This window comes from Geotrypetes seraphini, chromosome 5 (genome assembly GCF_902459505.1).
Source record: "Geotrypetes seraphini chromosome 5, aGeoSer1.1, whole genome shotgun sequence".
Lineage (NCBI taxonomy): Eukaryota > Metazoa > Chordata > Amphibia > Gymnophiona > Dermophiidae > Geotrypetes > Geotrypetes seraphini.
This window is the reverse complement of record NC_047088.1, coordinates 169,939,852-169,952,243: the sequence shown is the minus strand read 5'-3', so window position 1 is coordinate 169,952,243 and position 12,392 is coordinate 169,939,852. Positions and strand designations below refer to the sequence as shown.

At 44.1% G+C, this 12,392-nt stretch overlaps 1 protein-coding gene across 5 annotated transcripts in view; it reads right to left on the bottom strand.

The window, feature by feature from the left end:
* The window catches only part of LOC117360536 (SAP domain-containing ribonucleoprotein-like), a 179,429-nt gene that overhangs the window by 58,823 nt on the left and 108,214 nt on the right, over positions 1–12,392 (bottom strand). For 3 of the 5 annotated variants that reach the window (XM_033944431.1, XM_033944433.1, XM_033944432.1), the window contains 2 exons: positions 10,958–11,031; positions 9,167–10,475 (listed from right to left, as the gene is read on the bottom strand). In XM_033944431.1, the coding sequence (XP_033800322.1) occupies positions 9,653–10,475; positions 10,958–11,031 (897 nt within the window). In that variant the 3' untranslated portion in view covers positions 9,167–9,652. Of the gene's footprint in view, positions 1–9,166; positions 10,476–10,957; positions 11,032–12,392 lie in introns of those variants that run through there. The other 2 variants (XM_033944434.1, XM_033944435.1) reach the window with 1 other exon arrangement.

The window sequence follows — 12,392 nt, the reverse complement described above, 5'->3', positions numbered from 1 at the left end:
CCCAACCGATTAGGATCAAAGGACAAAAACAATTGAGGAACCTTCCGATGAGACCTGGTGCGTTGGAGGTAAAATGCTAACGCCCTCTTACAGTCAAGCGTGTGAAGCGCCGTCTCGCCAGGATGGGAGTGGGGCTTCGGCAAGAACACAGGAAGGACAATGGACTGATTGAGGTGAAAATCAGACACAACCTTTGGTAAAAATTTCGGATGGGTGCAGAGAACCACCTTATCATGATGAAACACAGTAAAAGGGGGGTCCGCAACCAAAGCTTGCAACTCACCAATCCGTCGTGCGGATGTGAGAGCAATCAGAAAAATTACCTTCCAAGTCAGAAATTTCAAAAGAGATTTGTCGATTGGCTCAAAGGGAGGTTTCATCAGTTGAGCCAAAACCACATTCAGATCCCACACGACGGGAGGAGGTTTCAGAGGGGGACAAACCCTGAGTAGTCCTTTCATGAAGCGTGTCACCAAAGGATGGAGCGAAAGAGCGCGTCCATCCAGGTGTCGATGGAATGCCGAAATGGCACTGAGATGAACACGCACAGATGTCGTCTTCAGACCAGAATTAGACATGTGCAACAAGTAATCCAGAACCGAGGACACCGGAACCGAAACAGGATCCAGGTGAGAAGATGAACACCAGGAGGAAAACCTGGTCCATTTCTGAGAATAACAAAGCCTGGTCGAAATCTTGCGGGAGGCTTCCAACACTTCCCTCACGGATTGAGAAAACCGGGGCGAAGTCAAGGGGCAAGGAACCAAGCGGTCAGGTGTAACGACTGCAGATTGGGGTGCAGCATCGAACCCTGACTCTGAGACAGCAGAGAAGGAAACACAGGTAGAAGTAGAGGCTCCCTGGTACTGAGCTGAAGCAGCAGGGAGAACCAGTGCTGACGCGGCCACCGAGGCGCAATGAGAATCATAGTGGCTGCGGATGATTTGAGACGCACCAACGTTCTCATGATCAGAGGAAAAGGAGGGAACGCATACAGGAACCTCCCTCCCCAGTCGAGAAGGAAGGCATCTGCTTCGAGATGGTCCAGGGAGTACATCCGAGAACAATACAGGGGCAGTTTGCGAGTTTCCGGAGAGGCAAACAGATCCACCTGCGGGGTCCCCCAGCGATCGAAGACTTCGGGCAGGACTCTGGCGTTGAGCGACCACTCGTGCGGCTGCCCGACGTCCCGCGGCCATGGCTGCCGGGAGCCCCTGGAGCCCAACGAAAAGAAAATTTTTTTTTTTTTTTTAAACGAATCGAAACTACACGAAAAACAAAAATAGAAAGCACAGCGACCGAAAGGAATCCAGACGCGGTGGCAGAAAGGCAGGCAAGGGGAGCTCAAAATCCACAGGGCTTTCTGGCTCCGCGGAAAAAATTGAACTGAGGACCACGAGGTGGGATGCGCCCTCTAGTGGGCGAGAAGGCATGCACATGCGTGGTGCAGTGTGCAAACTTGAAACTTCAATCAAGTTTGCTTGAAAAGCTGTCCGCGCTGGGGCTCCGTAGATGACGTCACCCACATGTGAGAATATCATGCCTGCTTGTCCTGGGATAAAATATATTTACAAAGTGGTGCACTCCTGGTGCCTTCCTGTCAATTGACATAGGCTACAGCTGTGGCATTGTCCGAGAAGACAAGGACCCCTTTGCCTTCCAAGATGCTCGCCAGTGCCCAAAGGGCTAATCTGATCACTCTCAGCTCCAAGCAGTTGATTGACTAACCGCTCTGAGGGTCTCCACCAGCCTTGCAGCGGCCGCCCTTGGTAATGGGCTCCCAAGACAAAGAAGCTGGCATTTGTCATCAAGATCTCCCACATGGATATGCGCAGAGGCATTCTTAAGGATAGGGACCGCAGTTCTGGCTACCACTCCAGGCTGCAGAAAGCGTGTTTGTCCAAGGCAGCGCTAAGTCCAGCACATCAAACTGCAGGGACTACCAGGAGAGCAGCACTTCCTGTAGAAGGTGTAAATGTGCTCTTGCCCAGGGTACTACATCTTTCATTGCCACCATGAACCCCAGCAACTAAAAATAATGCAATGCCTTCGGAGCTGGCCTGACCTTTATTGTCAGAATCTGACACCCAAGTTTTGCTCTGCTTTCTTCTGGAAGAAAGACCCTGTTCTGATCTGTATTGAACAGTATTCCAAGGTAATCCAAGGACTGTGTCAGAGCCAAGAGACTCTTTCAGAAGTTTATCACCCAACCTAGGCTCTGCAGAAGCTGGACCAAATGGGCCACTGCTGCTTTTTCCACTGTCTCGGACGGTGCCCTTATTATTTAATCATCCAGGTAAGGGTGCACCTGTATCCCCGCCTTGCAGAGATATGAAGTTACCATGATCATTATCTTGGTGAAGGTGTGTGGTGCTGCAGCTAGTTCAAACGGAATAGCAGAGAACTGGAGATGACATTGTAGTACATAAAACCTCAAGAATTTTCTGTGAGCTGGGAAGATGGCAATACGTAGATAAGCCTTTGTCAGATCTAGAAGGCAAGGAATTTCTCTGGTGCCATTGATACAATGAATGTCCAGACTGTTTCCATGTGGAAGCGGGGATTTCGAGGGCTGCATTGACTGACTTCAGATCCAGGATTGGTCTCCAGTCATCCAAGTTTCTATTGGGCATGATAAAGTATTCTGAGCATCTGCCCATGCCCCATTCACCTTCCGGTACGGTCTCTATGGTTCAGAGCCTCTGTACCATTGCCAGCACTCTGGCTGATTTGTCCAGCTTTCCCGCAGAAGAACTTATGAAGGGTGACGGGACAAAAGTGCGCAAGACAAACGAGCGTCGACAATTCAGCGCAAGACTTCAGCGCGCCGCAGGAAAACCTTCTTTTAAAGAGCTCCGATGGGAGTGTGGGGGGGAACTCCCCCACTCTACTTAATAGGGATCGCGCTGCCGTGTTGGGAGGTGTGGGAGGTATAACCCCCCCACTATACTGAAAACATTATACTGAAAACTTAACTTTTTCCCTATAAAATAGGGAAAAAGTTTCCAGTATAACGTGGGGTTACAACCCCCCAAAACCCCCAACGCTATCCCTATTAAGTAAAGTGGGGGGGGTCCCCACCAACACCCCCCCCGTCGGAGCCCTTTAAAAGAAGGTTTCCTGCGGCGCACTGAAGTCTTGGCGCTCATTTGTCTCGCGCGCATAAGACTATGAACCCTTATGAAGAGACCCAGAAAGGAAAGGGGAGTCGAAAGAATTCTAGCTTGTACCCCCCCAAATGACGTCCAACATTCAGGGGTCTGAAGAGATTTGCATCCATGCATGCAAAAACTCTGCCAGCCTTCCTCCTCACCTGAGGAGGGGCTACAGGCCTGGCGTCATTGCTACTTTTTGAGCGGGATCTAGATGCCTGGAGGTGCCTGGCACTTCTGAACATCTGTCTCAGGCACTAAAATGTTCTCTGAGAAGCCGACACTCCCGATTACTGTCGAAAACATCTGGAGTCACGAAAATTTCCCTGATTGGACCCTCATGGGGCCCACTGCCTGCTGTCCAGTAAGGACTTTGGTTTACAATCCGCTACACTGGCCATCAGATTGTCGAGACCCTTGCCAAACGGCAATTGCTGCTTAAAGGGGAGTTTGCTAAATGTCGCCTTAGAGCAGGCCTGCACAACTTCCGCCCTCGCCAGGCCAGGTTTTCAGAATTTCCCAAATAAATATGCATGAGATCAATATGCATACAATGGAAGTAGTGCAGGCAAATAGATCTCATGCAAATTCCCTGGGGAATTCCCAAAAACCCGACTGGATTCGGCCCTCAAGGACCGGAGTTGTGCAGGCCTGCTTTAGAGGATGAATCTCCTTCCCATTGCCTGATCCAGAGCATTCTGTGGGAGATGGCATATGCTGATACCTTACTCAAGACCCTAAAAATGTCATATAGTGTATCTGCTACATATTCAACCATTGCCAGAAGGAACTGGGAGTCACTGCTGTCTTCCGTCTGACTGAACTTTAAATAGCATGATCGGGTGACAAATGACGCCGCTGCTGCCTCTTTTAGGCCTAGCACTGTAGCCTCAAATTATCTTTTAATGACTAGTCTTTGGTCCTGCTCGTCCTTCAGAACCACTCCACCTTCACTGGGAAGGGAAGTACGTTTAGTAACTTATGCCACTAGGGAAGCCACCTTTGGTGTATTAAACTGCTGCTGGAACTCGACATCCATCTGGCAGAGTTTTGTCATAGACTTAGCTACCCTCCTCCTAGTACTCAGTTAGCATCCTGGTAATGTCTGGATGTGAGGGAAAGCATGTCATCTGTGCCTCTGTGTTGCTCATGAGTGAGCACTGCGTAGCAGAGGTCTGGGGCGGCTCCAGTTTTAATTCCTGGAGGGATCCTGTAATGATTCCCTGCAGAGCAGATGGCTTGAACAGTCTGAGCACTGTCGGGTCCTCTCCAAGATCCAGGGCTACCATCTGATCGTGATCTAGCCCATCACGCTGAGATGCTGAATCTCCAAGTATGAAGGACCACGACTGAGAAAGCAGAGGCATGGACTTTGAACCACCTTTGCCCAAATCTTGCCCTGCCTGGGTCCCCGACACTTGAGCATGGCTTTGACTAGGGGACCTGTGCCATTAGTGGGAAAAAGTCCAGACATCACTCTCACTGAGATCCCTAAAAGGCCAGGTTGGTTTTTATAGCTTTAAAAAGCTTCATACATGATATGTACGAATTTGGGAGCAAAGCACTTCCCAGGTTGCCTGGAGGGACCTGGCAGGACCTCTCATGGTGCCTTCTGTGGTTTGTCTGTTGGCAGGTGGCTGTGCTTTGCTGGGGATGCAAATTCTCCATGTTCCAGCTCCAGCTGAAATTTCTGGCCCAGAAAATATTCCATATGGGCTCCAATTCTCCCAGAAAAGCCCGAAGCTCCTGCCCCCCCATCCACGTGCCACACCACACATGGAACAATGATTCCCCCCTCCGACAGACATCTGCCACAACCTGAGGAAACCATCTATGTCCTTTTTTTAATAAAAAATGTGGGGCTCTGAGACAGATGAAGGCTTTTAAAATCAAATTGGAAAATCCAAGATGGCCACTGCGATAGCAATTTTAGCACCTAAAATGGCCTGTGGAGGGAAAAATGAAACACAAAAAATTCAGGGAAGGGGTTTTGGGAGGTGGGGAACCTTGTTCCTAACCTCAGAAACCTCTAAAATTAACTTTTTAGAAACAATCCCCCTCACCTCCATCCTGATTTTCCCATAGGCTTGAGACGGATGACAGGAGCCTATGGGAGACTTTTACAGATTGTGAGACCTATTCCTCTATTTTGCTGAAGTTGTTAGTCACGGGCTTGTGCAAACTGGTTTCAGTTCAGATACTGAGATGCTAATGTGTGGCATGCGAGTGTGTAGATTTCTTGCTGTGAAGAGTTTCTCAAGGACACTAACCAGTGCTGGAAAAGACAATGAACAGTGCTGAAAGGAAAATGCAAGTCAGCAAAAACACTCCATCCGGGAACCTAAGAACTGATAACGTGATGCTGTACCCGTGTGAAGAATGGAAACTTCAAGAAGAAAGTTCTAGACGCTATGCCTGTCCAGGGCCCCCCAGGGAAGAATGGAGGCGTGGACCAGGAGAGGGAGTTAGATAGGCATTTGGTTTATCCAGTAGGGTGGTACATTAATAGCCAGGGGAAGGTCTTATTGAGATACTTTTTTTGTATAAAAACCCCCATGCTCTGGCAGTCTCTTTAGAGAGACTACGCCATGCTTACAGAAAGATGCTGGCACTGTTGGTTTGAGGTATTTTCTCTCCATTGTATATGCCCAAACTGATTTATTTCTGATTTGACAAATGCTGCTATAATACTAATTACTAGATTAATAAAAAGTTATCTGTTTTGGAATATACAATGTAATATTTTTGGGTTTTATTTTTATATTTGGGTATTTTCTTTCCATCACATCGGACACTCCCAATGAAGAAAAGTTAGCAGCCTTTTACTTCAGGCTGTAACAGCCTTACTCGTTGTGCCATGCTGGATGCTGCTCACAGAGAACCTCTAGTCAGAGGTATGAAAAGATTTCTGCCCGACAAAGGGAAACCGGCTTGTTTCTTCAGACTGCATCCACTGGAGCCCACATGGCATAGGGGAGAGAAATTCAGTTGGCCCCAATTCTGGTCTAAAACTGCCACGGAAGTCATACAGCCTGCACTCAAGCCCACTGCAGATGAAACCTGGGGTGAGCCTACTCCCAAGGGAATGATCCCTGAATCTCCGGACTGTTGGCTGCCCACAAAGGCATCATGCAAAGCATGTACCTGTAGAGTACAGACCTCTGCCCTCAGAGTCTGCATCTTCTCGCAACCAAAGATGCCTCTGGGAAACCGAGAGCCTCTGCAGTACCAAAAGCCTTGCTTACTGGAGAAAACCCCGAAAAATAAAGAAATTAAACTCAAGCAGAAAAGAGAAGCACTTTGTCGCTGTAGAGAGCAAGACTGAAGAAATCCAGCACAGCCCAAAGTGAGAGGAGGAACAGAAAAAAGGGTAAATACCCACTGGTCAAGTCTAATATTCCTGTTGCACTAGAACTATGTTTACTCTAAAAATTATAGACCTGTTGCAGGTTGCAAATTTAACAGAGTAATTAGCAACATGCTAGGAAAGTATGATGCAGCACAATTTTATTAAGTAACAAACAATTTCAAATTGCCTCCAAAAGGTACAGGGAAGTAAAAAATATGCCTTGTCTGACCACCATGATTACAGACCTTGAGTCTCCATACCAAAGTGAGAGATCCACACTGAAGTTTTGACTCCCTGACAGAGACTCTTCTTTGTTAGGATGTTAGAGATTCAAGAGCGATGTTAGGAAATTCTACTTTACGGAGAGGGTGATGGATGCCTGGAATGCGCTCCTGAGAGAGGTGATGGAGGAAAACGGTGACTGAGTTGAAAGAAGCGTGGGATGAGCACAGAGGATTTAGAATCAGAAAATAATATTAAATATTGAACTAAGGCCAGTACTGGGCAGACTTGCACGGTCTGTGTCTGTATATGGCCATTTGGTGGAGGATGGGCTGGGGAGGGCTTCAATGGCTGGGAGGGTTTAGATGGGATGGAGTAGGTTTTAATGGAGATTTCGGCAGTTGGAACCCAAGCACAGTACCGGGTAGAGCTTTGGCTTCTTGCCCAGAAATAGTTAAGAAGAAAAACTATAAATTGAATCAGGTTGGGCAGACTGGATGGACCATTTGGGTCTTTATCTGCCGTCATCTACTATGTTACTATTGTACCACAAAGTAGATGGGTATTTGCCAAGCTGCCTCTCCAGAGAAGGCATTGGCTCCAAAGCCCCAAGCTGCAACATGCATCACATCATGGACTGTATTGCTTCCCTTTTTTTGTGGGGAATCCACAAGAGGGGACCATAAAGGAATTAAAAAAAATCAAATCTAATCCAAAACTTGGATTTATATACCATGTCATCTCTCCAAAAGGAGCTCGACTCGGTTCACATAAAAATCGATAATCGAAGTGAAAGCAGTTAGATTAGAAAAAAAATAAACTTATTAATGAAGATCCACATCCAACATCTTAGAGAGAAGATAGAAAATTGTTCTAAGAAAAATTAAGTTAAGAACTGTTGAAATAACTGTTTCCTTAGCTTTATGGAAAATCTGGAAGGACAGAAGAATTCTAACACAAGAGGGAATCCCATTCCAAATCAATGTAAAAGAATATGAGAAAGATCGAGTAATATTGCCAATAAATTTTATTCCTTTTAAAGATGGAAAGGACAGTTTACATTTCTGAGAGTTTCTTGAATCAGAAGTTTCTGATTATTCTCCTCCTCCCCTCACTTCTCTATGTAAAATGCCTTGAGCCTGCATAGGTATGCGTGATGCAGAAATAGAAGATTAGATAGAGGAATTAAAGATGTAAATAGCCCATGTATGATTTTTAAAAACCATAGAAGTGCATTTAAACTATATTTTTAAGATAGACAGGGAGCCAGTGAGGAATTCGCAAAATAGCAAGACACATGATCAAAATTATCTTACCAAATATTAGCTTTGCTGCCTTATTTTGGATTAGTTTTAACTGTTTTAGATTCCCCTTACTCAGGCCTATATAGCTTGAATTACAGTAATCTAATTGTGCTAGGATAATAGCTTGCACCAACACCATAAAATGTTGCTGGTGAAACAGATATCTAACTTTCTTTAACATTCGTAAACTGAAAAAACATTTATTTGAAAGGTGATTAACCTGACATTGAAATGAAATTATTCCCAGAACTCTACACAAAAATTCAAGTTTCAAAGTTTTTCCAGAATTCAAAATTACAGAGAGAGGTAACTATTTAATTATTCAATTTTTTATACCGTTCTCCCAAGGGAGCTCAGAACGGTTTACATAAATTTATTCAGGTACTCAAGCATTTTTTCCTGTCTGTCCCGGTGGGCTCACAATCTATCTAATGTACCTGGGGCAATGGGGGGATTAAGTGATTTGCCCAGGGTCACAAGGAACAGCGTGAGTTTGAACCAACAAACTCAGGGTGCTGAGGCTGTAGCTTTAACCACTACGCAACACTCTCTCCTGTTCAATTTTCGGGCCAAACCATAATAATTTTGTCTTGGCTGCATTAAATTTCATTTGAACAGAGGTAGCCCACATTTGAAGTCTGGAAATACAAGAATTTACATTTAGATCAAGTTGCTCAGTTTTGGATCTACTTTTAATAGAATATAAATATTGTTCACATACGTAAAAATGGTTTCAGAAGCAGCTAAATTGAGATTCTTTAATGTAGTCATATAAATGTTAAAAAGTAAAGAAGATAATGGGGAACCCTGTGGAACTCCACAGACAGATTTCCATGGGGGCAGCTGTTTCACCATCAATACATACCTCATAGGTACGTAGTGTTAGAAAACCTGTAAACCATCTCAGTACTTTCTGATCCAGGCCTATCTCAGAAAGTAAACAGATCAGTATATCATGATGAACTATATCAAAAGCTGCTGAAAGATCAAACTGGAGCAAGATAGCATATCTATTGTGAGACAATAGACTTTGAATGTTAGAGATCAATGATAATAATAATGTTTCAGTACTGAAATTAGATCGAAAACCATATTGGAATGGGAGAATACATTAACAAGATTCACTCTTGAAACAGAAACACGGATAAAAAAATTTTAATCCAGGAAACTTTCCATCAATGAATATAAAAAATAATCCTCCTTAGACCACAAATTGAGAATAGGGGGCGTATAACAAATCAAGAGAGAAAAAAAGGAAAAGAAATATAATAGGGAAAAGGCTAATAAATGAGAACTGTTGAATAATTATTATTACATCATACTTTAGCTGATTCTACTCCCCTCGTGATCTTTTTCAAGTCTATAAAGGCCTTCAAATGTTGAAATTTTACAAATACGAATTTTAACTCAAGGTATTTCACTACACATTTGCAAGGGTACAATAGAAGAAATGAGGCCCCCAAAGATCTAACCTCCTCCCGCATAGCTAGAAACATTTTTCTTTTATCCTGTGTAGTCTTTGTAACATCTGGATATATCCAGATCTTTTGTCCCAAGAATAATAACCTCCATCAATGATTCTTCTAATATGGCTGGACAGGTCCTGAATCAAATCTCACTTTTCCTTAATTTGACCATAATTCTCCTTTTCCTGAGAGAAAGAAGCCGATACTTCTTTTTTTTGAGGAATATAATAAATACACCTTGTTTAAAGAAGGTATATTTGTAGAGGAAAAATCCAAAATTTCCAAAAAGTATTTTCTAAGCAAATCAACCGGTGTTATCTCACTCATTCTAGGAAAATTAAGAAGTCTCAAGTTTAGCCTTCGATTAAAGTTTTCAATTCTTTTGAGTTTTTGATGAATAGTATTATCATCTTTGATTATAGCAGAGGTTAAATCCTTCAGACCTGCAACATCTTTAATTACTTGTACAAAATGAGCCAAAGTTTCCTGTTTATTCACTTCCAGAGACTTAGATAAATTGTCCATCTTACTCACAAGTAGTGTTGTCTCTTGGGTCGATTTGAAAACCAAATCAGTCAAATTTTGAATTGCCTTCCAGAAAGTATCGAGGGTTACCACAGTGCTTCCCACGGCTGGTGGTTCAATAGAGCCCTGACAAAGATCTTTCGGCTCTATGAGTGAGACTCTACCTTCGAGGCTCTTGAGCTCAGCATCTTTAGCTAGGCCCAGGAGCGTCATCTCTCCCCGTTCTCCAGCCAGGCACAGTAGAGGAAGATTCTCCGGTGTGGACAACGACGTGTCCAGTCTCAATGCGGTGGAGGCTCCCTCCTCCAATCTGCCAGCAGGAAGAACAACCGGCATTTGATTCAACAGTTTAACTGTGCAGTGATCGAGGGACTGCTGGGTTGGGGACGATGTCTGTAAAGGCATTAAAGACGAATTCGCCTTCACTGTCCCTTTACGCTTGGTGTGAGGCATAACGCTGTTGAGAGAAAAATGAAGAAACAGGACAACTCAGCAGCTTCTCAACCTCGAGTCGCACTCAGCTTCAATCAGCCATCTTGCCATGCCCCTCCATCAGCCTCTGGTTTTGTGTGTGTGATGGGGGGGGGGGGGGGTTAAGACACATTATCTCATGCAGCCGTCCAAGTGTTCTTGATTTCTTTTATTTTTACTTCTTGGATACTCTTTGTTTATAGGATTAGTGTCTGCTCTACTTTGATGGGCATGGGATTTTGCAGGAAAGTGGGAGGGTTAGGTTTAAGAATAATAGATGCTGTTTTGTTGTTACATAAGAATAGCAGAATATGTAATTTTAGACAGTTTGACCATAGTGTATGGAAAGTTTATATTCAATATTGTTCTCTTGTAATACAGTACTATTAGTTTTTTCTTGTAAGCTTATCATTCTTCAATAAAAAGATTTAAACATTAAAAAAAGTAAATTATGAAATTCTGTTTTACCGTGCAGCTCTTGCAGCTTTTTTATGCTCTTCACTGGATATCATTCCAAATTTCTCAGCTCTCATCATAATTCTCTGAAAAAAAGTAAAAGAAAACTAGTGATTTAAACAAAACCATCTTTAAGTTTATCATAGATACAATAAAAATATATTTTAAGGCACTAGAGACAAGGCTTCTGGTTCTTTGATGCAGTTTATGGTGAAATTTAGAAAAACCTGTTTATTTTCTTTCCTTGAGTCCTAACTTTTTAGTGACTACTTTTGTATGTCCCATCTGTCTAGAATGTCTCACCTATTGCACTGGAAAAAGAAATTATGCACTTACTCTGGTAATTCTCTCTCTCCATGTGTCCAACACTTTCTGCCTCCTGCATGCTTCTTCTCCTCCAGACCACATTCCATTCCCCAACCAACATCTCTCTGTCCCTCCATGAGTCCAACTTTTCTTCCTCTCTCCTCCAACCCCCATTGGTAACATGTCTCCCTCTTTCTCTCACTGCCCTTCTCTCATTTCCTCCCTTGCTGCAAAAGGAGTGGGAAAAGAAAGAGAGATACAGGATGCATCTCTCCCACTCCCACTCCCTCTACTGCCACATTCAACATTTCTCCCTCCTTCCCATCAGTCCAACATCGCTTTCTCTCTGCCTCCTGCATGCTTCCTCTCCAGTCCTCATTCCCTCCCCCAACATATCTCTCTCCCTCTTTCTAGCCACATAGGCAGCAAAACTAGACCACCAATTCTCCAATTTACTAATCACGACCCCAGACTACAAAACTTTCAGAAAAGAAAAAAAAAACCCTTCTATTCAAGAAATCCATGAAGACTAACTAACCGTATGAAACATTTCAATCCTCTGAAGCAACCTGCTCTACTCTGTAACACCTCTGGACATGTCCAGAAATCCTCTTCTGTAATCTGTCTTGAACTGCAAGGTAATGGTGGAATAAAAACCACTAATGTAATGAGTTCAACTTTTTACTCTGTCCTCTCCCCCTTCTCCTGAGTGTGACATTTCTCCTTCCCTTCTTTCTGCCCTCCCCATCCATCTCTCACTCTCTCTCTCCATGAGTCCAACACTTTTTGCCTCCTGCATGCTTCCTCTCCTTCAGACCTCATTCCCTTCCCCAATCAACATCTCTCTCTGTCCTGAGTCTAACTTTTCTTACTCTCCCCTACACCCCTATTGGCAAGAAGTCTCTCTCTCTCTCTCACTGTCCATCTGTCTTGAGAGATCCAGGCATCTCTCCCACCCCCCTCTACTGTCACATCCAACATTTCTCCCTCTCATCACCTTGTCATGTGCAGCATTTTTCACCACTATCCACAAGCTCCATGTCCATTTCTCCTTCTTTCACCCCTCTCCAGCACAATGCCACATCTCTCCCTCCATCACTATGTCCAACATTCCTCCCCCTTGCAATCCCCTTCAATCTGT